Source organism: Panthera tigris, chromosome A1 (genome assembly GCF_018350195.1).
Source record: "Panthera tigris isolate Pti1 chromosome A1, P.tigris_Pti1_mat1.1, whole genome shotgun sequence".
Taxonomy (NCBI): domain Eukaryota; kingdom Metazoa; phylum Chordata; class Mammalia; order Carnivora; family Felidae; genus Panthera; species Panthera tigris.
The window spans coordinates 109,152,980-109,180,977 of record NC_056660.1 but is presented as its reverse complement, the minus strand read 5'-3'; the positions used below and the strand labels follow the sequence as shown (position 1 = coordinate 109,180,977).

Genomic DNA, 27,998 nt, shown 5'->3' with positions numbered 1-27,998 from the left:
TTTCCTACTGATTTACTCTATAGTTTTAGAAAGTCTTGACCTGTAAGGAAAACACACTGGTTTTTAACCTGTTTTAGGCTTCTTGATCCTGAACTCCTGCCAAATGTTTTACTTCACTTGGAAGGCTTGCAGCATGCCCTTCTGAAACCCAAAGATTCTTCTGGCAGCTTAAGTAACCCTCCTCTGATTTGAGTGTGCAATAAACATTAGTTCCTATTATTACTACTTTGCTGGTTTAGATTTTGTCTTTCTCCAGGCAGGTCATACCTGTGTTTGTGACCTTTGTTATACTTTTTCAGTCAAGCCTCTCTTTTACCATAGAAAATCTCTAATATTTTATTCCATCTTCTACACCTTCAGCAACTGAGATTGCTATAATTATTGCCTCCCACAATTTTTCTGCAGAGGCAGATTTAATTTGCATTTTTAAATAATTTATGCAGTTTAGCTAGAGTTCCAAGCAAGGAAGGTAGAAAGGGTCAGATTAGAGCCTACATTCATCTATTTTTTTTTTTTTTTTTTTTTTTTTTTGGTAACTGTGTATGGCTGATGCCTTTATTTTGCAGATCAATTCAAACTCTTTCAATAATAGAATGCCAGGAAGAGAATGAAGAGAAACTGAAGAAATTTAGATTAGAAGACAGAAAAATACAGTAGCAAGAGCTGTAGAATGTTGAAGGGGAGTGCATTATCACACAAGCAGGAACAAAATGAGAGACTTGTTTATTTCATTGCTTAAATCAAAACATTCCATTAAGGATTGCCTTAAATAATGTCAGATGCCTCACTGATATATATGGAAGGGGGGAGCCGCACTCTCCTCTGCCACAAGAACTATTTGATAGAAGTAATGACATGCAGACACAATTCGCAAAAGCAGAGCATTACCACAATAAGATATACAAAAAGGCTGGTTGAGCAAATAGATTCCCCATCTTTCAAAGACAAAAAGAGCCACTATAGTTACAATGTGTTGAGCCTGGGACCTCTTGGTGATATCTACAAACCTTCGCAATTATAGATGTGAGCAAATGTCTGGGGAAGTTAGGCCATTCCTCTAAGTTCACTGAGCAAAGAAATTCTGCATTTGCTATTTTGGAATAAGTTGTTTGCTTTCAGATGGCTTTTATGATTATTTATCTTTGACAGAGAGAGAGAGAGAGACAGAGCATGAGTAGGAGAGGGGCAGAGAGAGAGGGAGACACAGAATCCCAAGCAGGCTCCAGGCTCTGGGCTGTCAGCACAGAGTCAGACGCGGGGCTCGACCCAGGCTGAAGTCAGACACTCAACCTACTGAGCCACTCAGGCGCCTGCTTTCAGATGGCTTTTAAAGATGGATATAACATACTTTTTGTTTTTATAGAATTTTCACATAAATTAGTAGCTCTTTAAGTGTACCCACTATTATTTAACCAGTTATTTTTCTGGTGTAATGCTATGACATTTTTTTCTTTGAATATTTACGTACTGCATCGAAAGGCTCAGCCAGATTTGAAAAACCAGATTCAGGAACATGGCACAATGGTGCATTCACAAATAAATCACACTTAAAAAATTAAATATTCATGCCAAATCAAAAAAATCACCCACCAGTGCCAAAGACATTTTGTATTTCATCATAAAGACAACCACAAATTAAAAGTATTTGCCAAAATGCCTCTTTCTCTCAGTTAAATCATTCTTTCTCCCAAGATGCACTTGCTTCCTAATATTTAGCATTCACAACACAACTGAAATTAATTACATTCACAATGGTCACATTCTGTCTCCAAGACTCTCTAGAATCTTGAACGCCTAAAATGAGGTAGGTAAAGGTTTAAGGGTTTTGTTGGTTGGGACTAATTTCCTTTAGATCTTGATCATCTGTTTTTTAAATAGAACTCCAAAATATTTAGCAAAAGATTGAAAATGAGCATTTTGCCTAAAAATGGAAAAATATAATTTCAAAAGGCTATTATGAAAATTGTTTTACCTCATTTCAATTTAAAAATAGGATAAAAGCATCAGATTACAAAACCACTCTGTATCTTAAAGCTCACAAACTATCCAACACCACACAACATTTAGAAACCCTTGCTCTAGTTCTGGCTTGGGAGTGTGTGGATGCAGAGGTCCGGGTAACTCATGCAGGGGCCCTTAACTTCTGATCCTAAAATTCAAGTCTCCCAAGTTCAAGCCTGATTTCTGGAATTTGTTATAGGTGGCGCTCTCTCAGATCTTGATTCCCATCTTCGCAGACAGACCAAGCTTCACGCAGAAGCTAGAGGCGTAGGCCCACCTGGGTAAAACAGGCTGCAGTGGAGAAAGCTGGAAAGGATGTAGCCACAGGTGTTGAGCCACGGTTCTGGGCAGGCTTGGACTGAGGGGCAGGCTGGGTTACATCAACCAAGCTGAGCCTCAGGGACCGTCAGGTTGTGGGAGGCAGGCTGGGCACTAGCCCAGCGAAGGGCCCCGGAGTAGGTCGACGAGAGATTTCTGAAAAAGCCGGTAGGCCACTGCGGGTCTTAGTCTTTTTACGTGGAGCCATGGGCGAGGCACCCAAGAACTTGCTCAAGGAGCCTGACTTCCTCAAGCCCCGAGCCAGGTCTTGGAGCATCAGGTCGTCGGCCAGGACACCCAGAAACGCGCTGGTGGTGGAACTGAGGATGGTGGCAGCCACTTGCACCGGGCGCCGGGTCGCAAGCGTGCCACCACTAGCTCCGGTAGCATCGAGCTCGCTAGAGCTTCGAAGGCTTGGGTCGCCGAGCAGGCGGCGGAGCGCGTAGGAGGAGCCGGGCGGCAGGTATTGGTAGGCTCGCCGCCCGCTATGGTCACGCACATGCACCTGCGCACCCAGGCGCACCACCAGCAGCACAGCGGCATCCTCGTGGCCGTGCAGAGCGGCCAGGTGCAGTGGCGTGTAGCCGCCGTGTGAGCGCGCGTTCACGTCGACAGGCGCGCCCCCGCGCCGCGCGACCTCCACCAGCTGCAGCGCCATCTCCCGGTCTCCGCTCTTGGCGGCCCAATGCAAGGCCGTGAAACCAGATATGAAGTCGCGCTTGGCCGCCAGGCCGCGGTCGCGCAGCAGCAGCCCGTGCAGCTGGTGGGTCCAGCAGCCCGCGGCCGCCCGCACTAGCCACTCGTGCTCGGTCGGCTCCAGAGGCACTGCGGACGGCTGCGGCGCGGCGGGCACTTCCTCGGTGTCTGGGCTCAGCAGGCGCGGGCCGGCGCGCGACAGGCGCCTCAGGTGTGGGGAGCGGCCCGGGCCCAGGCTGAGGCCCAGGCCAGACTCTTCCACCGAGAGCCGCCGCAGCAGCAGTGGGGAGCTCCGGGGGCTCGGTTCTTCCGACAGCTGCCGGCGCAGGCCCTGCTCCTCGGCCCGGATCCGGAGCGCGGAGGGGGCCGGAAAGCAGCGCACCGGCAGCATGCAGGGTTTTGGCGGCGGCGCGTGCTGAGGGAGTGGTAAAGCTTCTTTCGTGGCTCCATGCCCAGGTTCCTGGTCCGGCGACTCCGCTCGGGACAAGACCTCCTCCGACGGTGACCTAGACGGCGGGGCCACGTCTGCAGAGAGTCCCTCAGAGGGCAGGGCTAGCTCAAAGGCTGGAATCTGGGAGTCGGAGGGTCCCCCTGACTGCTGGGTCAGACCTAACAACAGCTCCCCGTTCGGCTGAGTGGGCTCAGAGGCCGGAGCCCCGGGGATGTCCTGTGGCTCTAATGGCTGGGCCGGGTCCTCAAGTGGTTCCACCAACTGCTGCTCTGCAGGCAGGGATGGAACCCCCGAGCTGGGGGTTTCCCCCTGTGAGACGGAAGTGATGTTCGACGGAGAGTCTGGTACCGCGGGGGTGCCGGGGACGCACGAGGCCAGGGGCTCTGGTCCCTCCCGGGGTCTAGGTTTCTTCCTCAGCACCACGAACTTGACGCCGTCAAACTCCCTCACCACAGCCACGTCGTTGACAAATTGCTTGAAGCGGTCCCTGCGGGCGGCACGGCCGCGCGGGTCGCCGGCATCCAGGAGCGGCTTAAAGCGGCTCACCAGATCCGAGTTGCGCACCTTGCCGCCGTGTTCCTGCAGGAAGCCCAGCACGGCCGCCTGGCTCACTCCGGCGGCCGCGGCGGCGGCCGCGGCGGCTAGCGCCATGGTCAGTCCCGTCCCGCGGGAGAGCGGAGGTCACCCCCTGCCACCCGCCCTCGGTTCCCGGCTGCCGGGGCAGGTGGACGTCGCCGCGCCCGCTGGGACCAGCCGGAGCAGAGGTTCCGGGAGTCACGTCCTCCTCCGCCACGCTCACCTGTTTTCACTGAGGCGGGACGGGCGTGACCATGAAGCTGGACCCCGGTCACGCCCGCGCCGCGGGGCCCGGGTGTCTCCTGGAGAAAGGTGCGGGGGGCCGCGGCGCGCGCCCACCGCCTCCGCCGCGCCAGGCCCCCAGTCTTCGGGGTAGGTTTCTGCCTTTGTATTCTGTCCAATGGGCGCCAGGCTCCATCGCCCGTGCTCGGTGCTCGCCTTACAGGTGACGGTTGCCACCAGGGCCGCGGAGGGAGTGGGGGAGCGGAAATTATCCACTGCACCCCTCCCAAGCCGGGAATTAAAGGCGCAGTGCCATGGTTCAGCTGGCTCCCGGTTGCTAGGTGGGCGTGTTTCCCAGGGATGCCGTGGTCGACTGGAGAGGCAAGGATTTTTATTTCTATAAGGAATAGTTAACCACCACAAAATATCAGGAGATTACTTAAAAGCAATATTTTATTTAAAGACCATCGGTATCTTTCCAATTGTCGATTCCTCTGCGTTTCACAGAGGAAAACGGCTTCTTACAATCTGCAGCAAAGACAATTCACTGTGCATGGCCATGTATGTTACCCGAGGTTCAGAAGAGACGTTTTAATTTTTTTTTTTTTAGTGTTTATTTATTTTTCAGACCGAGAGAGACAGAGTGCGAGCAGGGGAGGGGCAGAGAGAGAGGGAGGCACAGAATCTGAAGCAGCTCCAGGCTCTGAGCTGTCAGCACAGAGCCCGACCCAGGGCTCTAACTCACGAACCGCGACATCATGACCTGAGCAGAAGTCGGAAGCTTAACCAACTGAGCCACCCAGGCGCCCCTAGAAGAGACGTTTTAAAAAGCAGTAGTTTCATGATAAAATAGTACATTTTCACATGGAATTTTGAGAATAAAACCACAAAAGACACAATGAAGAAGAAACATCACTTGAAATCACCATTAACGTTTTGAAATAATTGTTCTTCTCCACCATACACATGAGTATGCTGTGCTTTAAAACAAGGAAACAAAATTGTAATTGTGCTGTATTTAAAATTTTTCTTTAATACGTAAATATATATTGAGCACCTAGTTTGTGCCAGTATCTTTTCAGGCTGTAATACACCAGTTAGCAAGACAGATAAAACCCCCTAACCTAGTAGAGCTCATGGGTTGGGGGAGGGGGGGACAGAAGTAATATGGTGCATTCGAAAATTGTATAATATGCTAGATGAATACTATGGAGAAAATAAAGCAGAGTAAAACAGAGGAGGGGCAGACTGCCATTTTGCACCCTGTGTTCAGGGTAGGACTCTTTTGAAGGTCCCATTATACAAAGACTTGAAGAGATCAGGTAGTTATGTAGCTAGGTAGAAGAAGCTTTTCAGCTGAGTAAGCCACCAGGGCAAAAAAAATAGGATCAGCTTAATTTACAAACACCATACTACAAGTAGATACCCAGAGGTGCCACTCAGTAGTTAGCGAGAATAAGACAGGAGTCAAAATGCCACACTTGAAGCATAGCTCTCTACCTTGGAACTTGCTTGACCTCTCTGCACCTCAGTTTTCTTATCTGTAAAGTGGGGATGATAACAATGCTTACCTCATCACGTTGTTGTGAGGATTAAGTGAGAAAATAAACACAAAATACTTAAAACAATACTTGGCCCACAGTGAACATTCAAATTGTTATTAGTTGTATAGCAACTATTATACTATTATCACTGACTAAAACAAAAACGAGAACAGTGAAATATGAAAGACCATCTTTTCCCCAATCCCATTTCCCAGGGTGATTTCTATCTTTAGTCCTATGTCCACAATGCTTAGTATTTAATCTTTTTTCTCCCATTTCATAGTGTGAACATTTTCCTCAATGACAACATCTATTCTTTAGAAATATATGATTTTTGAGCCTATGTGGCTCAGTCAATTAAACATCTGACTTTGGCTCAGGTCATGGTTTCATACTTCGTTGGTTCGAGCTCCGGGTCCAGCTCTACACTGACGGCTCAGAGCCTGGAGCCTGCTTTGGATTCTGTGTTTCTCTCTCCCTGCCTCTCCCCCGCTTATGCTCTCTCTCTCTCTCAAAAATAAATAGGTAAACTTTTTAAAAAACATAAAAATGTATGATTTTTAAACTAAAAAAATTTAATAACTTTTAAAAAAAGATTTTTTTTTTTTTTTTTTTTTTTTTTTTTTTTTTTTTTTGTGAGAGGGACAGTGCAAGTGGGGAAGGGGCAGAGAGAGAAGGGAACAAAAAATCCACAGGGGGCTCTGAGCTGACAGCAGACCGCCTGATGCGGGGCTCGAACTCAAGATTATGAGATCATGACCTGAGCCAAAGTTGGATGCTCAACTAACTGAGCCACCCAGCTGCCTCTTTAATAAAATTTTTAATGTTTATTTTTGAGAGAGAGAGAGAGAGCAAGCAGGAGAGGGGCAGAGACAAAGGAGAACAGAGGAAACGAAGCAGGATCTGTGTTAACAGTAGCAAGACAAATTTTGGGCTCAAATTCACAAACTGTGAGATCATGATCTGAGCTGAAGTTGGACGCTTAACCGACTGAGCCACCCAGACGCCTCTAAAAATACATTTTTATTATGGCATCAAATAAATGTAGTAGTATTACACTTTGTTTTCTTATAGTTGGCAGTCTGTATTATTTCCAGTTTTTAATTCTTATGAATGGTGGTGCTCATATATAAAACTTTGTGCACATTTCTGATTAATTCCTTAGGATAGAATCCTACAAGTCGAATCACTAGGTCAAAGGGAATTATTTTCAAAACTCTTGAAATTTAATGCTAAACTGTTTTCCAGAAAAGTTACAGCCCCATGAAAGTAACTTGCCTTTCCCTCAATGGTGCTGAGTAGGATCTTTTAACTTGTCATTTTCGAAGGTGAAAAGTTGTATCTCACTCTAGTTCCTATTTATTTTATTACTAATGACGTTAAACTTTTCCCATCTTATTTATTGGCTATTTGAATTTGTTCTTTTGTGAATTGCCTTTCTCCCCTTTCCCCATTCATTTTTCTTGTTGATATGTAGTTATTAACCTTTTATTATATATGTTGTCAATATTTTCCAAGTTTGTCATTTGCCTTTTAATTTTGTTTATTGATGACAACCATTTATAAATTGTAGATACTGTATCCTTTTAGCTTAAGAATATTAGTGCAAAATCAGAAGGTACATCTCCCGGAGAGCCTGTGTGGCTCAGTCGGTTAAGCGTCTGACTTTGGCTCAGGCCATGATCTCACAGTTCGTGAGTTTGAGTCCCCCATCGGGCTCTGTGCTGACAGCTCAGGGCCTAGAGCCTACTTTGGATTCTGTGTCTCCCTCTCTCTCTGTCCCTCCATGCTCATGCTCTGTATCTCTCAAAAATAAATAAACATTAAAAAAAAAAAAAAGAAGGTACATCTCCCATTTAAAGGATAACTTTTAGGGGCATCTGGGTGGCTCAGTGGGTTGGGTATCAGACTCTTGATTTCAGCTAAGGTCATGATCCCAGGGTCGTGGGATTGAGCCCTGAATCAGGCTCCGCACTGAGTGTGGAACCTGCGTGATTCTCTCCCTCCCTCTGCCCCTCTCCCTTCCCTGCCCCCCCCCCATTTCTCTCTCTCTCTCTCTCTCTCAAATAAAAATAAACAAATAAATAAAATAAAGGAGAACTTTTGAGGTCAATTTATTTAGTAATATTAAACAGTCTACATCAGAATCATAACAATGCCCTTCAAAGAAGTTCTTGCATTTTAAATATACAATGAGAACAGCAATCAGCTATCATTTATCTAAATAGTTATCTTTAAACTCAGCTTTTCTTTAAAGTCAGCTGAAATCCCACCCCTGTAAAGTCTTCTGCAACTGCCGCAGGTGCAGCGAGCCAGATACTCAGGGGAGAAGGCACTACCTGCCTTTGGGGAGCTCACTGCTAAGTGGACTAGAGAAAAACACAATTATGTTACCCATCCAAATGAAATCAATGCTCAATGGGCTTACCAGCGGGCAGATTCTAAAAGGCATCTGAGGTCTTCAAGAAGCAGGCTATATGAACAATATAGGCAAGGGCTTGCAGGTTAGATAGGGAAGACAGAATTAAGGGTAAATAGTCTAGTGTGTTTTCCATTTGGGTGTGTGTCAGAGAGACAGAAGATAATGTTGGAAAAATAATCTGGGGTCATGGATAGAGGCTCTTAAATTCTAGTTTGGACTTTACCCTGTTTGCAGTAGAATACCGTGGAAAGCTTACTTTCTTTCTTTTTAAAAAGTAGCTTCGATTCTCTTCTTTTTCTTTTTTCTTTTTTGGTTCTCTGAAAACATTGGGTTTATTTATTTTTTTATTATTTTTAAAGCTTTTATTTTAATTCCAGTTAGTTAACATAGAGTGTTGTTTTAGTTTCAGGTATACAATATAGTGATTCAACACTTCTGTACATCATGACAAGTGCCCTCCTTAATCCCCCTCACCTATTTCACCCATCCCCCAACCCACCTTCCCTGTGGTAACCATCAGTTTGTTCTCTATAAGCTTTAGTTATTTTCTGATCATAAAATTGATGATTATGTTTTCCCAATTCTCAATAATTTCCAAAATATAAGAGGAATGGATCACATGTTAGAGAATCATTCTTAACTTTTGTTGGTTTATTCTGCAAAGTTTTCTGTATACGTCCATAGGTATAAACACAGCCGAATATATGTTCTATACAGATGGAATTAGACCACATGTTGTTTCATGACCTATGCTTCTTTACAGCCTGCTATAACCAATGCCAGTACAGCGAATGGATGGAAGATCGGTGCTACTGGGGTGGTGGCAGGTCCCTGGGAGAGATGGTAAGGGACACTGAGCTGGGTAGGGGGTGGGCAGAAAGACAGAGATGGATGCCAAAGCTATTTCAGAAGCAGAATTGGCATTATACTGCCTGTTTTCATTCTTAGTCATATTCCCTTTGTTGTGATTTTCATTTCCATAGCTGCTTTTCACATCTTCTAAGCTTTTTCAGGACAGACTGTTGGGTGCTTTGGAGAAATCATTCTGTGATCTCATAGGAAGTGGAGCCTCAATCAACTTGGAATTTTGTTATAGGCCCCTCTCTCCAGGGGGAGGAGGGAGAAAACCCCCTGTTAAAGATCATTACTGATGTATAGAGTTTGAACTCATTCTGATTATGATCACTAAGAATAGACCAGGGATTAAATACTGATTGAAACGGAATTGCTGGTGCAAGCAAAGTCTATTGACAGTGCCTAATGGGCTCCAGGCTCTGAGCTACACAAAGCAATGTGCCCAAGGTCACAGTTTATTATTGGCTGAGCCCAATACTAATTTGTACTCGTTTGCCATTTACAATTAGATCACCGATTACGTAAAAACAATGTTCTGAATGTTTAGCAAGTAAAGGGGAAAACTCCTCAAGTAAAAATCTAGCTTAAACCTTTATATTTGTGCATCTAAACATACTCGGCTTTACTGTTTTAGGTGATTACTTTATAATTCGAGCAAGCATTAAGGCGAGGTTGCCAGTGACATCCAGTTCCCCAGGCTGCTTTTAAATTTTGGTGCCTTGCTGCCAATGAGGCCGCTGAATCAATTCTTCCAGCGACCAGGCAGTTTGCTCATAAATGTTAGGAAAATCAAGTATAAAATGTACATTTATAGCAAGGGTAAAATTTTATAATGTGTCTTGAACATGGGAGAAAGCAATGGAAATTTGTTTTCTATGTCATTTCTCTCATTTCTCACATCTCTCAAACATTTTTTATCTCAGTATCTTAAATTTGAAGGTCAGGGTAGAAGGCTCTTCATATTTTTTAAAGCCACATTTTAAACCATATGTAAGATTTTAAATTCTGCCTAATCTGTATTATATCATGTTATGTTGTATTGTATTGCCTCTTCCAACACACAGTATCCTTTGAGCCCCATGCCTGGGCCCCACAGAGACCCATAGTGGATGTTTCATGTTTGTGAGTGTCTGGTTGCTGTCATGGGACCAGAATAGGCCCCTTCCACTAGGCTTCATCCACCACAGTCTGGCCCCTGTACTTCCTGGTGTCTCACCAAAGCGTCATCGTCGGTAAAGAAGAGTGTCTGGGGCCTCTAGGAGCTCCAAGGACATGAAGGGGATGGGCTGCCCAGAGTGGCTGTAAAGGGACTTTGCCCAGATAGCAAGCTTTTGCAGTCATGACTTCCGGAACAAATCATGTTTTGTTCTTGCTTACCATCCCAGGGGAAGCAAGAAGGGCCTCTTTCTCATTATGCCTGTGACTTGTGAAGCTCACTCTTCTTTGAGGTCAAGAGACTTTATTTCTAAATCTTAATGACAAGTGCCAGATCCCGTGCTGTAAACTGAGTTTTTGCATCTGTGGCTCATTTTTCAGGATGCTTATCAGATTCTGCAGACTTGCTTGGTTGGTTGGTAGGGCACCCGTAGGCCTAGTCTGTGGACACTTGGAAAGCTGTCTGGCTAGGTGAGTCATGAGGAGATGTGGTCCTTTGCTACCTTCAGTCATCCCTTCTTGGCCTGTTTTATTCTCATAGATGAGTTTTGACTCAAAAAAATTGACCCCCCAGAGGGATATTTTGGGACTTCTTTTTATTTTCAAGTGAGTCAGTGTCTAGATTAAGAGAGTTTAGTTTGAGAGGCCTGCAATGTACTATTTTAACCATTTCCTTAATTGTAAAGTGGAGTCTTTGCGTGGGTCAGGGTGAACAAAGCAGCGATCTAGAGGCCAGGTATCCATTCCACTACCGGCGCCCGGTTCACATGGGCTGAGAGAAGACAGTGCCGAATGTATGGAAGTGTGAGATCCCCCAACAGCATCTGGCTTTAAAGGTGGACAGGTAGAAACAGTTCAAATCTGAAGCCTTGTACTAGTATACTATGTTTAACTTGCCTTCTGTGTAGCAACAGGACTAAAGATAGGAAGAATTCTTAAGTATCAATTTATCCAGCTTCCTAGTCAGTGGTTCTAAGAGCTCATTAACAGAGAGCTCAAAATAATTTGAAGTAAGTTACACGAACACGAACACACTGAAACTGAGACCCTCCCTTCCAGAAGGGATGTGCTGGGGGAGGAGTCCAACTGAGGTCTGTGCAGTTGGGGTGTGGCAGGAAGTAGGAGGTGGGTGGTGGGGTGGGCAGGCAGCCAAAGGGCTAATTCCAGGTCCTCATCCAGATCTACCTGCTTGCCACTTGGAGACTATCAGCTAAGTAAATATCGAACAGTTTTATTAACAGCCTTCAGAGTTATAATTTGTGACATGGAACAATGAGCCAGAAACAGGAAGCTGAACTCTGCCTCTCAGGCTATGGTCTGGGGAAGGAGTCATCAATAGTATGGCTTTTACTTACCTGACTGAGCATCAGTGAAATACAAGCAGTGCTACATGAAAACATGGATAACATAGGCCTTTTTCTGGATATCTACTCCCCAGGCGGCTTAGGCTCCCAGAAGCAAGAAGCTGTGTCTCACCAGTTGAGATAAAACTCGAAATGTTCAATAAATACGATAAGGATGGAATGGCAACAATCTGTCACATAATAGTGACTTTCTTTGATTTTTCTGTTTCAGAGTGGGGTCAGAGGACACTGTCATCAATAACTATTTCAATTTTTTTTTTTTTTTGGTTTATTTTTGAGAGACAGAGGCAGTATAAGCGGGGGAGGAGCTGAGAGGGAGACACAGAATCTGAAGCAGTTTCCAGCTCCGAGCTGTCAGCACAGACCCCGATGTGGGGCTGGAACTCACAAACTGTGAGATCACGACCTGAACCAGAGTTGAATGTTTAACCAACTGAGCCACCCAGGCGCCCCCATCAATAACTATTGAACGGCTGGCTATTCAGTATGTTCAACAGCTATTGATAATGGTGAAACAGTAACAATTTGCCCCATGACGGTGACTCTCATCACTTTGATTGTTCCTTTTCAAAATGGGAATAGATGCTCTGTCCGCATAGCTGACTCTCGCTTGGGGGTAACCAACTTGGACCTGCTATGGTACGTTACCTTGGTTTAAGAGGCCCCTGGTTGCAGAAGCAAGGAGTGAGGTCATGAGAGGACTGCTTCTTTTGGACTTTTCTGCATGTAGACTTCTGGTGACCTTCTCAGATATTGATGGAATGGAGGTGAGCTTGGCAAGGCTACCGGCACAAGCTACACTAACCCTGCAGGCTTGGGTTCCAGATGGGATGGCTAGAGCAAGAGCAAGGGACAAATACACAGAAGTACTTGGTGGCGGTCGGCAAGAGGAAGAGTTCCACTTCGCCATCCAGTCTCTGAAACACAAGCAATTGAAGGTTTCTCTCAGAAAAATGCTGAAGGCTGCAGCTCAGCACTGCGTTCCTTCCTCTCTCCTTCCTTTCCCGATTTGTCTTTTCTTTAGCGATGGCGACCGAATTTCCTGGGAAAAATAATCCTTTCTTTTTTAGCTGGAAAATTTTGGCAAAGTATCACAATGTTCTACTGTCCTCAGAGCTCAACATACTGGGCCTTAGAAACTTTCCAGGGGAGAGACAATAAGGCCACAGTCTGCACAGAGCCTTCTGTGTGACTGTGACAGGGAAGACAAAAACAATCATGTTAATGTTGTTGGTTAGGATTGGGTTTTTTTGCTGCTGCTTCTTTGTGATAGTTGTTCACTATTCTGTTTAAAATTTTAAAGAACGTCGTTTATGTCCCCATTAAGAGAAATTGTTTATGTCTCAAAGTTAACAAATCCTGTGTCTTATTTGTCATTTTTCCATTCAGAAGGTGTAGGGGGTTGAATGGTGCCCCCCCAAAAGATAGGTCTGTGTCCCAGAAAATGAAATGTCTATGTCCTGTGAAAGGGACCTTATCTGGAAAAAAGATCTTTGCAGATGTAATTAAGGATCTCCAGATGAGAACAACCTCGATTATCCGTTGGATGCTAAATCCAATGACACGTGTCCTTCTAAGAGACAGAAGAGAAGTCAGAGAAAAGGAGAAGGCCACATAAAGACGGAGGCAGAGATGGGAAAGATATAGCCGGGGAAGCCAAGGCACTCCTGGAGCCACCAGAAGCTGGAAGAGGCAAGGAAGGATTCTCCCCTCATGACTTTGGAGGGAGTGTAGCCTGCTGATGCCTTGATCTTGGGTTTCTGGTCTCCAGACCTGTGAGGAAACAAATTTCTGTTGTTTTAAGCTGTCCAGTTTGTGGTAATTTGTCATGGTAGCTACAGGAAAACTAATATAGAAGGTTAGAAAAAAATTGGGGATTTATCCAAATCTTGCCGGACTGGAAGGTTCCCTCCTGAAATGGCTTTCCTCAGGACTATAGGGCTCAGATGACCCAGGGCTGTGAAGACACCCGGCCTCAGCTAAAACCCATGGTGTGGCTGCATGTTGGAGAGTCCTGGTGTGCAGATCAAATGTTGGGAGCAAAAATTCCCGGGTAGCATAAAGACACCCAGATCCCAAGGCAGGCTCCTCATTCTGGGAGGCAGTGGAAGTGTTGAGATGGCAGGCCAGGAGACTCTTTTCCTCTACTTGGGAGGAGTGTTTCTTGATGGTTCATTCACTGAACTCCTGGCCTCTGCTTCTCTTCCAGCCATGACTGACTTTGACTTTCCCAGAGCCCCCACCACCTTGCGCTGCCCGCATCTGTCCAGAAGCATCTGCAAAGTGGTATTCCAGGTAGTCATCACCAAGCTGACAGATGATAAACAAGATGAAATATCTTCATACTTCTAGCATGAAAGGATATTAGGGGACAGTTCCTATCCTCTATAAAATTGCCTGGTAGGGAAAGCAAGCACATAAAAAGAGATCTATGGGAGGATGTGTTCAGGGCTAGACAGAGATCTCTTAGCATACGGGGGTGCCCAGAGGAGGGAGCACATCTTGGGAGAATCTGAAAACTTTCTTTTTCCTTTTTATTTTATTTTTTTAAGTTTATTTTGCGAGAGACAGAGAGAGAGCATGTGGGGGAGGGGCAGAGCTAGAGGGAGAGAGAGAAAATCCCAAGCAGGAGCCCTGGAGTCAGTGTGCAGAGCCTAATGCAGGGCTCCAGCTCACAAAAGCGTGATATTGTGACCTGAGCTGAAATCAAGAGTCGGATGCTAAACTGACCGAGCATCCCTAAAATCTGAAAACTTTCTGAGAAGACAAGAGATTTGAGCCAAGTCATGACCAGAAACTCCACAGGCTGAGAAGGGAGGGAGAGGAAGGCACTCTCAGCAGAGGCATCTGCAGAAGCAAAGACATACAGTGCTCTTGTGGAATGGCAAGAAGCTCGGGGTGAAAAGAGAACAGGGGAGAGGATGGCAGGGGGTGGTAGGTGAGTGCAGAAACAGGTTGGGAGGGTGGTTGGTGCCAGACTATTAAAGGCCTCACACATCCTCGATGACTCAAACCGAACATGTCCAAACTGAACTGGTTATCTTCTTCTCGAACCCTCTTGTCCTTCCCACCAGGGGTCTCCAGCTCATAAAAAGGGACCATCACTCACTCAGCTGGCAGAGACCCGGGCACTGGACATGGTTCTCCCAAACCCTCTTTGCTACTTCTTGAATCCATCCAGCTGTCTCCATTCCCACCAGCTGGGACATCTACAATTGTTATCCTGCCCTGCCCCAGCCCCACCCCTTCACACCCCATCCTCCTTACTCCCATTCTGGCTCACCTCCATTCCATTCTCTGCCTGCAGCCAGAGCGATCCATTTAGAACACAGATTTAATCATATCACCTGGTCATCTATGTAAAACTGTCAACTATCTTAGGTGGCTCACAAGACCCTCTATAGTAGAGCTTCGGATCAAAGCACTATATGCTCAGAGGAGCTCATCATGGAAAGCAGTTGTGCTCCAACAAAGCCCTTCCCATCCCAGGCTTCCTTCCTAGAGACACTCTGTCTGTCTCTCTTTTCTTTTAATGTTTATTCATTTTTGAGAGAGGGAGAGAGAGAGAGATAGTGTGAGCAGGGGAGGGGCAGAGAGAGAGAGAGAGAGAAAGAGAGAGACAGAGACAGAGAATCCAAACCAGGCTCCGAGCTGCCAGCACAGAGCCCAACGCTGGGCTTGAACTCACAAACTGTGAGATCATGACCTGAGCCAAAGTCAGACACTTAACTGACTGACACATTCAGGTGCCTCCCCCGCCTACAGAAACTCTTCCAGTAGTTCTGAGTTTTGTACTTCTGGTGGTTACCTCTATATCCCCAAATATTATTCTTATACTGAGGTTTCTTGGTTTATCAATCTTGAATATCCTAGTATAGCAAGGGTATATATAAAGTATCTTTGACTTCTATTATCTTTGTCTCTCTTCTCTGTCACCAGACTATTTGTAGTTCTTCCTCAGACTTATTTTGAAACCTCAAAAACTATACTTAAACCTTAACTTCTTGCTTCATCAATCTTGAACAGTTTTACCACTATCTTCCCCCTCTGTAAGATGAGACCATTAGAGTTCCCAGCCTACTATCCACCTTACCTGACCCAACCATTCTGTGCCTTATGCATTATGCATTTTTGTGATGTTTATTTTCCATTTAAACACAGTGAAATCTCCCATAAGCTTTTTCCAAGTTGATTTTAAAAAGAAAAAAAAACTTTGGTTTTTTACTTTGTGATAATCACCAAAAACTGTTCCGCACAGCTCCTATCTATGCTATGTTTCAGTTTGCTTCATATCTGACTCGGCATTTCTTGTCTACTTTATGGGTTTTCTGGAAATGTAATTGTCTTTTATTTCTTTCTGTTCTGTGAGTTTCCCAAACCATCAATCATACTACCTATTCTAATGAACCCCTCTCCCCAACCCCCACCTCATATCTCTGGTCATGCCCACTGGGTGGCTGCCCCAGCTTGCTGCACAGCTCTGGGCTTTCAACCTGGGACTTCCTTTAACTGGGTTAGATGCACTGTTTATGACTGTCGTATCTTTCTTTTAGTAACTGCTGAAGCATGCTATGAAGTAATTTCCTAAGAAAGAATGCTTGGGGGATGATTTTTTTTTTATTTACCTTATTTCATTGTTGTTATGGGAAACTTCAAACACATATAAAAGAAGAGAAAATAATACAATGAACCCTTATATACCCATCAATCACTTCCAATAATTATCAATTCTTGGCCATTTCTATTTCACCTGTATTAGTAGCCACTTCTCACTACCCCCAGGTTATGTTCAAGGAAATCAAGTCCCAGGTATCACATCACCAGTAAATATGTAAGAATATATCTTGGGGGCACCTTGGGGGGGGGGGTAAAACATTTGACTCTAGATTTCAGCTCAGGTCATGATCTCACAGTTTGTGGGTTTGAACCCTGCGTCCGGCTCTGTGCTGGCAGTGTGGAGCCTGCTTGGGATTCTGTCTTCCTGTCTGTCTCTCTGTGCCCCTCCCCAGCTCTCACTCAAAGTAAATAAGTAAACTTAAAAAAAAAAAAAAAAGAATGGGGCGCCTGGGTGGCTCAGTCTCTTAAGTGTCCAACTTCGACTTGGGTCATGATCTCATGGTTTGTGAGTTCAAGCCCCACATTGGCCTCTGTGCTGACAGCTCAGAGCCTGGAGCCTGCTTCGGATTCTGTGTCTCCCTCTCTGCCCTTCTCCCACTAATGCTGTCTCCCTCTCTCTCTCTCTCTCTCTCTCTGTCTCTCAAAAATAAATAAACATTACAAAAAAGAATATATCTTGAAAAGGTACAGGCTCATTTAAAAAACATAATCACTATGCTATTAACACGCCTAAAAAATAGCTATAAAATCTTAGTATCATCAAATCACCAGCAGTATTCAGATATTCCTGATGTATATAAATGTTTGCTTGTTTGAACTGGATCCAATTACATTTGTTTGATGTGCCTCTTGAGTGTCTTTGAATCTATGGTTCCTCCACCTCTTTTTTCCCTTATAGTTTATTTGTTGAAGAAAATTGTTTTTTCGGTTTTGTTTTTCTTGTAAAATTTCCCACAATCTGGATTTTGCTGATTGCATTCCTGTTGTGACATTTGACACAGTCTTTGATCTCCTGTACTTCCTGTGAATTAGTCATTAAATCTAGGGTCTTGATCAGATTCAAGTTTGATTATTTTGCAAGCACTTTCTTAGGTGGTATTGTTTACTCCCAAAGAGATGCACAGTATGTCTACGTGTTTCTCTGCTAATGACATGAGCAGCCACTGGCGATCCTCGCCTACATGCATTATATTACTGGAGGTGGCAACCTGGTGATATTCTGTCACTCCTTCACTTTTTAGCTGGAAGACTTCTGTAGTGGAGAGATAGGTCCCCTCATTTACTATTCAGTTACTCTGAGGTTCCTATGGGAAAGGTTGGATAAATTCCCTTTATTTACCATTTTTCAGAATAATGAATCCCTAGCATCTCCCAAGGGCAACCTGTGAACTTATAAAATTTTAGTCATGGACCTAAGCATGTTTGATGTGTTCCGATTCATTATAGTTATTATCCTTATGGATGTTCTCATCATCCCTTCTTTTGCCAGTGCAAACTTTGTTCAGTTGGCTCCTGAGACTCTTGCCTTTTTCTTCCTTGGTATCTGAAATGATGGATGTTCCAGTTTCATATTATATATTTCCTGTCCTAGACATGTAATAGACTATTTCTCATTGTTACTGGGTGGGTCATATTTTCAGACCTTTTTAGTAGGTAGAGCTAGAAATGAATATTTATTTTTTAATTCATTCATTCACTAATTTTTGGAGAGAGAGAGTGGTGGAGGGGCAGAGGGAGAAAGAATCTTAGGCAGGCTCCATGCTCAGTGTGGAGCCAACACAGAGATGGATCCCATGACCCTGGGAGCATGACCTGAGCTGCAGTCAAGGTCAGATGCTCAATGGACTGAGCCACCCAGGTGCCTCTAGAAATGCATTTTTAGAAAGAGAAAATATATCATGAATTCACACCAAAACATCGAAATCAAATTGAAGAGTAAGGATTTTTACTTAACTTCATGGATCTTAAATCTCTTTTTTTTCCACACTCAGTATGAAGTAAGCTTTGTACCTTTTGAAATGTCTGAACAACTCTTTGTTCTCCCTTAGGCTGAATTGACAGATTGGCTTGGTAGAGAATTCTTGGGTGAAAATAGTTTTCCATGCAAGGTGCCTGGGTGGCTCAGTGGGTTGAGCATTCAACTCCTGATTTTGGCTAAAGTTATGATCTCACGTTTGTGGGTTTAGCGCAGCACGGAGCCTGCTTGGGATCTTCTCTCTCCCTCTCTCTCTTCCCTGCCCCCCTCAGTCCTGCGCACACCCTCTCTCAAAATAAACAAATAAACATTAAAAAAAAAAAAAGAAAATAGTTTTCCGTGAGAACTTTGAAGACATGCTCCATTTTCTTCCAAGCAACCAATGTTGCTGTTAAGAAGTCTAGTGCCATTCTGCCATTTTCGTGTATAGGGCCTTATTTTATTTTATTTTGTTCATTTGAGGGAGCTTTTAGGATCTTTTCTTTATCCTTGCAGTTCTGACATATCACTATGACATATCTAGGTGTGGATCTTTTATTTATTTATTTTAGTTTTTTAGGTTTATTCTGAGGGAGAGAGAGAAAGGGAGGGGCAGAAAGAGAGAATTCCAAGCTGGCTCCACACAGTCAGGGCAGAACCTAATGCAGGGCTGGAACTCAAGATCAAGATCGGATGCTTAACCAACTTGAGCCACTCAGGTGCCCCTGGATGTGGCTAAGGTACATCTAGACAGGCCTATTTTTAAATTTTTTTTTAATGTTTATTTTTGGGAGAGAAAGAGAGACAGAGTGCAAGCAGGGGAGGAACAGAGAGAGGGAGACACAGAATCCGAAGCAGGCTCCAGGCTCTGAGCTGTCAGCACAGAGCCCGATGCGGGGCTTCAACTCACAAACCACGAGATCATGACCTGAGCCGAAGTCGGACGCTTAACCGACTGAGCCACCTAGGTGCCCCATGATGCGGGCCCTTTACAATGAACCTTGATCCACACTTGCTTGGGAAGGTGAATAGGGGCAAGTATTCAATATGCAGGTGGCCAGTTACCCTCTGGCTTTTAGCTCCTCTTCTGCTTCCTGCTGTCTGTGGCGTCTGTGGTCTCTGAGTCCAGCCACTGGGAGGGTGTGTGGACAGGTGGATGCAGTCCCCTGTGTGAGGATTCTGGGCTCCACCTTCTCTGCTTCATCTCTAAACATTCATCCTTCCGCTTGCTGCCTTATGGAAATATGTTGACATCCTTTATCTGAAATCTTGCCGATATCTCCTCCTCTTCTGTACGGGAGCAGAAAGGAATATATTTTACAAATTTTTGTTATAGCTATTGTAATGGGCTCTTGGAAAGCGTGGAGGTGAACATGAACTGGAAGCCTCAGCCTCGTCCCTCAGCACTCTTCCCTGACCTCTGGCTCTTCTCAGTGCCTGCAAGGTGTCTTGCTTGCTCTGCATTCTGTTCCTTCACCCCAGAATATTTCTCCTTCCCCACCTCCACTCGCAGAGATTTTGTGCCTGGTGACTCCTGCTCATCTTCCAGTCTGTAGCCCTTCCTCGGGGTGGTCCCTTGGCTCCTCCACTAGCTTGGGCCCCCGTCATATTCTCTGCCTTCCCCACTGCCACATCTCCAACTGGTCTCATGACCTGTCCGGTGCATGTCTCCAGACCCTGGGCCCCTTGAAGGCAGGACCTCATCTGCCGCATGCAGCACGATGTTCCTGCTTCAAAGACCTTCTCTGTGGGTAGCTAGGAGTTAATGAGTGGCCAGCGTGGCTTTGAGGAAGCTATCAGGTGGCAGTGTGGGTGACGGGCTGGAGGGAGCCATGTCAGGGAGACCGACTGGAAAGACAGAAAAGCGCTGGACTAGGGCAGAGGCAGGAGGGAGGGAGAGGTGAGCCCGGCCGTGGAGATGTTTCTGAGGACACAGTTAGGATTTGGTGACCCTTCAGAAGGAGATGAAAGACAGTGAGTGTTCAAAAGTGGCTCCACAGTGCCTGTCTTGTGAGAAGAGGAAAACAGTGCTGCTGTTTCCTGAGACAGGAAAGATTAAAGAAGGGGAAGGTGCAAGTTGAGTTTGGACAAATTGAGTTTTTATGTTAGGAGGTGTTTGTGGGTCATGTGGGAAGTAGCTTCAGATGAGGCCCTGGTGCTCAAGAGAGGCACCTGGGCTGCAGCAGTGGGAGTCATGAGCTTCCAGATGGTGGACGACTTGAGGGTGTGGGTGGATCCATCTAGAGAGAAGGCGTGGAAGAGCAGGCAGGAGCAGGTAGAACCCTGGGGAATCTCAGTCCTGAAGCGGCGGGTGGAGGGGAAGAGGAAGGAGTGGACAGAGAGCCGGGATGAGAGTCAGGAAAGCCAAAGGAGGAAAGAGTGTCCGAACATAAGGACGTAGGGACATGGCCGTCTCCTTGGAACACAGGGAGAAAAAAGAGCTGTACATTCTGATGAGGAGTGAAGTGCACGCATGGTGTTTGTGAAATGAACCTAGTGGTTTTATTCAACCAATATTTATTGAGGGCCTACTGATTGTCCACGCTGCGGGGATTCATTAGTGAGCAAATCCCTGTCCTCGTGGGGTTCACAATACAGCGGGGAAGACAGATGACAAATTAGAAAAATGAAATACAGTAGTATTTAGATGACAAATACAGATGACAAATTAGAAAAATGAAATACAGCAGTATGTTCGAAGCAAGTGCTAGCATAGCAAGTGTAACTGGCAAGCACTAGGGGGAAAGAATAAAGAAGGGAAGAGGAGTAAGAAATCAGGTGGAGCTTGGGGAGGAGCTTGTACAGGGGGATGTATAGTTTTTCATGGGTTTTTTTTAGTGCTTATTTATTTATTTTGACAGGGGAGGGGCAGAGAGAGAGAGAGAGAAGGAGGGAGAGAGAGAGAATCTCAAGCGGGTTCCATGCTGTCAGCACAGAGCCTGCCGTGGAACCATGGGATCATGACCTGACCCAAATGCTTAAACAACTGAGCCACCCAGGCGCCCTGTTGTTATTTTTTAAAATCCAAACTCTAAATGTACACAAATTTGACTTTTGTTTATGTGTGGACAGATATCTGGAAAGACATGCATGGGAGTGGAGTAGGAGGCTGGGACACTGGTCTCCCACTCTTTTTCTAAACTTTGGATACATTTGGCTCTTTTGCTCAATGAGTATAAATACCATAACAGAGAAAGTGACGGGAGCCTAGTGTGGTGTGGGTGGAGTAGGCCCCGAACTGAAAAGAAGCCACTGGTTTGGCCAATGAGAGGTCATTGGTGGCCTCAACAAGAACAGTTTCTTTGGCTTTGTGGAGACGCAGGACAGACTGACACAAGACACAAGACACACGAGTGAGCTGAAAAGTCGACTGCTCTTTCAAGAGATTGGATGGGGAAGGGAAGGAGAGAGATCAGAAGGGGCCGTGAGGGGGCAGGGGGTGAAGACAAGGCTTATTTAGATGGAGGTGCCTGCCATGATGAGAAGGTGGAAGGAGGAGGGGAGGGAGAGGTTTAGGACTGTGGGAGAAGGAAGGAACTACCGGCATGGTAACAGGGAACGCCCAGAGGAGGAGCTGGGCACTACATCCGCGAGCCCAGAGGGAAGGTGGTCCAGGCAGTACTGTTGGACACAGACAGGTGTTGGGCCGGGTGAGTTGTAGAAAGCACGGCTCCGGGTAAAGGCTCTGGAGGCTGACCTATGCCCAGCAGCTTCACTTACAGCACAGCCTGTTTGCCTCTGTGTCTTGCCTGTCTGGATTTCTGTCTGCATCTCGCTCTCCTGTGAGGGAAAGTGGACTTACCCTGCGACTCCAGCACATGGTAGGCCTTTAGAAATGTTTGTCGACTGAATGAATGTATTTTCTTTGTAAAAAAGAGGTCAAGGGGTATCAGCTGAATGTGGAGGGGATGGAAGTGAGGGGGAGTGACTAATATTTGGAGCAGTGTCGTGGGGAATGGGCCAGGGCGGTGGCCGGGAGCAGGTTTAGAATTTCTAAGCAGCTCTGGGAGGGCTGCATGGAAACCTCAGGACATAGTGCTGTCAAGCAGCATGTCTTGTGATACTTTTTTCCCCTGTCATGCGACTCCAGGCAGTGCAGGAGCATGCCGAGAAAGCAGATGGGTTTTTTGTAATGTGAGTTGACCTGCTGTCATTCTCTCAGCAGAGGCCTGGAAGAGTTCATGTCACTCCCCAAGGCCCTGGCTTCATTCCTAGAGAGTGTTTCTGCCTTGGGTGGGCTGATCCTTTGTGTTTGTCGCTGCTGTGACCAGAGCAAATTAGTGTGTAAACCTCAGCCCAAATGTCATCCCCAGGGAAGCCTTCTCCCTCCTGCTCCCTCCTCGCATCCTCCTCAGGATCGTCCCCCCCCTCCCTCCCGCCCCCCCCCCTCCCCGTCCCCAGCAGGGGTACCACGAGTCCCCCTAGGAAGCCTGGGCTGGGGTGGAATCAGCTAGGGCCCAGCACACACCCCGAGGACAGGAGCCACGTTGGGACATCAGGTATTCTCCAACAGGCTTTCAGCGGGATCGCCCAGCCACAGAGAGAAAGAACAATGGTGTTAGCTGGGACCCAGGGTTCCGGAGACCAACAGAAAACCAAACACAGGCCGGCTAGAAGAGTGAGTCAGAGATGGGGAACAGGGTGGAGGGTGGCAGTGACAGACCAGAGCAGGTCACTGGCACCCGGTGGCTCAGGATTTGGGCTTAATAATACTGCTGCTTGTGCCTGTTTATTTGACTCCCCACGTGTTTTGCTTTGCTGAGGGCAAATTCTTAATTTTTTTTTAATGTTTACTTATTTTTGAGAGAGAGAGAGAGACAGAATGCAAGCGGGGGAGACCAGAGAGATGCAGACACAGAATCTGAAGCAGTCTCCAAGCTCCAAGCTGTCAGCACAGAGCCCGACATGGGGCTCAAATTCATGAACTGTGAGATCATGACCTGAGACAAAGTCTGATGCTTGACCAACTGAGCCTGCCCCTGCTCAGGGCAGATTCTTAAAGGGGTGGCCACGTTCGGCCGTGTACTATAATAATTAATAATGTTTGTTTTCTCTCATTGGACTGTGAACTCTGGCAGCCAGTAACCATGCCTTATCCTCATGCCCCTGGCACTCAGTGCTCAGTAAATCTTTGTTTCGCGAATGACTGAATGACCTCTGTTTGGTCAGTGCCATCTATAAACCGTCTATAATCATACTGGCGTGGGCCAGCAAGATCCTGAGAAGTAAGCCAGTCCTTCCCCTCCACTCCAGGAGGGGCTTAACAGACGAGAACAAATTCTAAATGTCCCATTTCTGCAAGTTATCAGGAAAATGCACTGTTTTATGTCAGATGAACTGTGTCTGACCTGGAATCAGAAGAACAGTCTATTTTTTTTTTTTTACTTTTAAAAAGTGTATTTATTTATTTTGAGAGACAGAGTGGGGGGAGGGCAGAGAGAGAGAGAGAGAGAGAGAATCCCGAGCATGCTCTGCACGGTCAATGTGGAGCCTGATGCAGGGCTTGAACTCACAAACCATGAGATTATGACCTGAGCCAAAATCAAGAGTGGGATGCTTAACCAACTAAGCCACCCAAGGCACCTCTGTTTTATTTTATTTTTTCAGTGAACTGTAGTTGAGGCACAATGTTACATTAGTTTCAGGTGTACAACATCGTGATTGGATAACTCTCTATGTTATATATGCTCACCACAAGTGTCACTACCCTCTGTCTCCATACAATGCTGTTACAGTACCACTGACCATATTCCCTGTGCTGTCCCTTTCATCCCTGTGACTTATCCATTCCGTACCTAGGAGCCTGTACCTCCCACCCCCCTTCACCCATGTTTCATCCCTCACCCCTGCTGCTCTGAAAACCATCAGTTTAGAATAGACCAACTTTTGTGACTTCAGGCACCTACCCAATAACCATTGTCCTCTTCTTTCTAACAGGACTCCACTTTTGTTCAGACAGCAATGCTTCCAGCCCTAAGGGACAAAACATTATTTGTTTGTCATGCGGGAAATTATCTTGATGCGATGCTGCTTCTAAGGACTCCATCTGACAAGCTGTTCAGAGGTCATGAACAGAAGGACTCATAGACCAATTTAAGATGGTCAAATCAATCAGTTTAAGGATTCAATTGAAAGCTTGCAGTGAGAAGCAAGGGGGAAGAGTTGGAGTAGGGGAACCCACTAGGGTGAGGTGTGGACGCGGCGCAAGAAGCACACTGCCTGAGTCCTGTGTCCCATGGCGTTCACATTCTCCACCCACGCTCCCTCCCTCCCATCATCCTTCCCCACTGACAGTGTGGTCGTGAGACCCAGAGTGGAGATTGAACAAATGGGCTCAGCCGACAGAAATTTCCTGGAGCCAACAGATGTTCTATCAAAGAAACGTGGAACCGGTAGGTACTCCTAGCTACGATCATAGCATGTGGGTAACCCTATGGGAAGCTAGGGAAGAGTACACAAGGGACCAGAACAGGATCATAATGAGGGCCACCAAGGGGCCTGGGGGTCATCCCCAGCTGAGGCTGACAGCTGTCAGTCTGGAATTAGCATGATCCTAATCTTATAACTTGGTTTTTCCATCCTTTTCTATGTGCAAGTAACATTCTTGTGTTCTTGTATCTTTTTAATCTATGTTCAACATCCATATGTTTCATTTATTCTGTGTCTAGCACTTCTTGCAAGTTACCAACTACTGTCTATACTTAACACATCTTATGAATTTTGTCTCTCTTTTCTTTCCTTCTACAGCAGATTTAAATATTCTCAATAATTCAGCCAACACATATTATAATAGTCTAAGCCAACGTTTGGCGATCACAAACTTCTGAGTGGTCATGTGACTCATTTCTGGTCAGTGAGGCCCCAGGGGGAATTTTTACAGGGCTTCTGAAAAGATTTTTTTCTTCCCTGACAAAAGGCAAAAGCAACGTATGGAAGAAATCCTTTGTTGTGTTTCCTCTCTCCATTCATTCGGCAATGAAACAGTGGCTGGCACATAATAGGCACTCAACAAACGGTTGGTTGAATGAGTGAATGAACGGTGCCCATGCCCAGCCTTAATACTTGTGACTCTGAAATCATGCTTTGTCTTCTGATCAATCTTCACTTCTGAATCCCAGGTTGGGAAGGTCAAAGCAGGAGAGTGAAACTGAATTTTGTGATGAGCATTTAATAAAAATAATACATTAACTGCAGCTTACATTTATTGACAGTTTACTGTGTCAGGAATGGTTTTAAGCACATCACATCTCATCCTCACAATAAAGGTGGAGATGATTATTCTCGTTTGCACATGAGGAAACTGAGGCACAGAATGTAAATTAAGTTACCCGAGGTCATTCAGCTGGCAAGTGGTTGTAGACAGCTCAAGCTCAGAGTGCACGCACTTAGACACAATGCCAACTGTATAAGTTTCCGGCTGCTGCTGTAAAATTACAACAGTGTGGCTTTGAACAGTGCAGGTTTGTTATCCTACAGGTCTGGAGGCCAGCAGTCCAACACGGTCTTCCTGGGATAAAACCAAGGCGTTGGCAAGGCTGTGTGCAGTCCTTTGGCGGGCCGTAGGGTCCAGCACCTCTCTCTGCCTTTTCCACTTCTGGAAACTGTCTGAATTCCTTGCCTTGCGGCTCCATCATTCTGATCTCTGCTTCCACTGTTGCATCTTCTTTTCTGACACTCCTACTTCCTCTTGCAAGGCTCTTATGATTACATTGGGCCCATCTGGATAATCCAAGATAATTTCTGTCTCAATATCCTTAACTTAATCACATTTGCAAAATCCCTTTTGCCATGTAAGGGAACATATCCACAAGTTCTGGGATTAGGACAGGGATATCTTTGGGAGGTCATTATTCTGAGTACTCCACCATTCCGCCCAGGCAGGTCTAATATCTTGTACCAAACCAGGTCCTGGACCGATGGGCCCCATGTTCTATAGTGGAAGTTCTGTCACACTCCGGGGAATGGAGGAGCATTCCCTCAAACCTTTGCCTGCTTTCCTAAGAGCTTTTGTCTAACCAGGAGGGAATACTTAGTAGAGCAGTACTATGGGGGTGCCTGGGTGACTCAGTCGGTTGAGCAACTGACTTCGGCTCAGGTCATGATCTCTCAGTTTGTGAGTTCGAGCCCCGCATTGGGCTCTGTGCTGACAGATCGGAGCCTGGAGCCTGCTTTGGATTCTGTGTCTCCCTCTCTCTCTGTTCCTCTCCTGCTCAGTCTCTGCCTCTCTCTGTCTCTCAAAAATAAATAAACGTTAAAAAATTTAAAAAAAAAAGCAGTACTATGAACCAAGTAGGTGAGTTATGGGGCCTTGGCCTCTTATTCATCAGTATATCTAGATTGGGTTCTGTACTTTAACCAGGTCCTTAGTTCTATTTTCATTCCTTAGTCAGCTGGCCTCCTCTTCTGTGTGTATGTTCTTTATTGCTAATTTGTTTTATTTCTTTCAATGTTTATTTATTTATTTTAGAGAGGGGGAGGGGCAGAGAAAGAGGAAGACAGAGAATGCAAGCAGGCTCTGCGCTGTCAGCACAGAGCTGGACGCAGGGCTTGATCCATGTGATCATGACCTGAGCTGATATCAAGAGTCAGATGCTTAACTGACTGAACCACCCAGGCTTCCCTATTTCCATTCCAAATTCAAGTTAGAGTAATTTCTCTCAGGTCCCTTGAATTCATTCCTCCAAACTCCCTGGCCAACCCCTTGGTTCCAGGTAAAACCTTACCTCTCAGTTATTTTGACTCAGAGTCACTGGTTTCTCTGGATTCCTTCCAGCACCAGCCTTTTCCAGGCTTGTTTTGTCTGTCTGATTAAACTCCCCCCAGAGATGTGGTTCTTCAGGATTCTTTGTAGCTGCAGAGGAATCCTTCATTGAAGTGAAAGCCCGCTATATACAGCAGATGGAATGGAGCTGTTTGCAGGGTGGGGGGCAGCCCCTCCAGCTGTACCCCTTCTTCTCCCCGCTCTTCTGCATGGCGCCTCTGGGCCCAGGTTGGAAACCATCACTCCACATGCCGACTTGCTTCTCCCCAGTTAACTGTCTCCTTTCCTGATGGCTGGCTTCCTTTAGTGCCTTGGCCAGCATGAAGCATTCATTCTCTCTCCATGTCCCTCATGCTCTTTGAAGGTCACATTTTCCCAAACAAGCATGACCCTTTAACTTCTCATCTGTGTCTGGCGTGTCCCCAGGTGGGGCTTCCTCTTGCCTGCTTGTATCCCACCTGTCTGGCCTTCAGGGATGGAGGCCATGCTGAAACGGGCTGGCCTCTCCACAATGTGAGCATGTGAAGTCCTTCACTTACATAGACCACACCCCTCTGGTTACTGGACAGTCAATTTTCCCCAGAGAATTCTCTTTTGTCACAACTACCTTGGAGGGGCAGACATGCTTCCACCTCAGGGAGGCCCAGGTTCCATGTGCCTGTTGGGGAATGGGGGTGGGGCAGGGCCGTGAGCAGGTTCTTCTGACAAGTCACATGGTGCCCCTTGGAAAGTTGGTATCTGGCCTGTCCTCAGGCTTGGAGTGGGCTGTCCTCCCCAGCAGGCAGCTCTGGACCACAGGGGTTGCTCAGGAGTCCCTACAGACTGAGGGACTGGGGACCGGTGGGTGCCTCTGTGGCTCATTTACTGAGGGCATCCTGGACCTCCTGGATCTCCTGAAACACAGGAAGCTTAAATTTCCAGGCCTCCCACTTAAGTGGGCCCCTCCCAAATTCCTTCTAAATAAATAATCACTTTCATACCTAATCTTGTGCTTATAATCATGTATTCTTTTTCTCAAAGAAAGCCTTCCATATTCTATAAGCTTCAGGCCCTATAAAACCT

At 46.0% G+C, this 27,998-nt stretch overlaps 1 protein-coding gene across 1 annotated transcript; it reads right to left on the bottom strand.

The window, feature by feature from the left end:
* Positions 1-2,272: 2,272 nt before the first annotated feature.
* SOWAHA (sosondowah ankyrin repeat domain family member A) lies at positions 2,273-4,117 on the bottom strand. The gene has a single exon (XM_042958928.1). The coding sequence runs from the start codon at positions 4,115-4,117 to the stop codon at positions 2,408-2,410; it is 1,710 nt and encodes a 569-aa protein (XP_042814862.1). The 3' UTR covers positions 2,273-2,407.
* Between the last annotated feature and the right edge of the window lie 23,881 nt (positions 4,118-27,998).

Coding starts and splice junctions, on each gene's coding strand:
- SOWAHA (XM_042958928.1), bottom strand. CDS start 4,117: ATGGCGCTAGCCGCCGCGGCCGCCGCCGCGGCCGCCGGAGTGAGCCAG.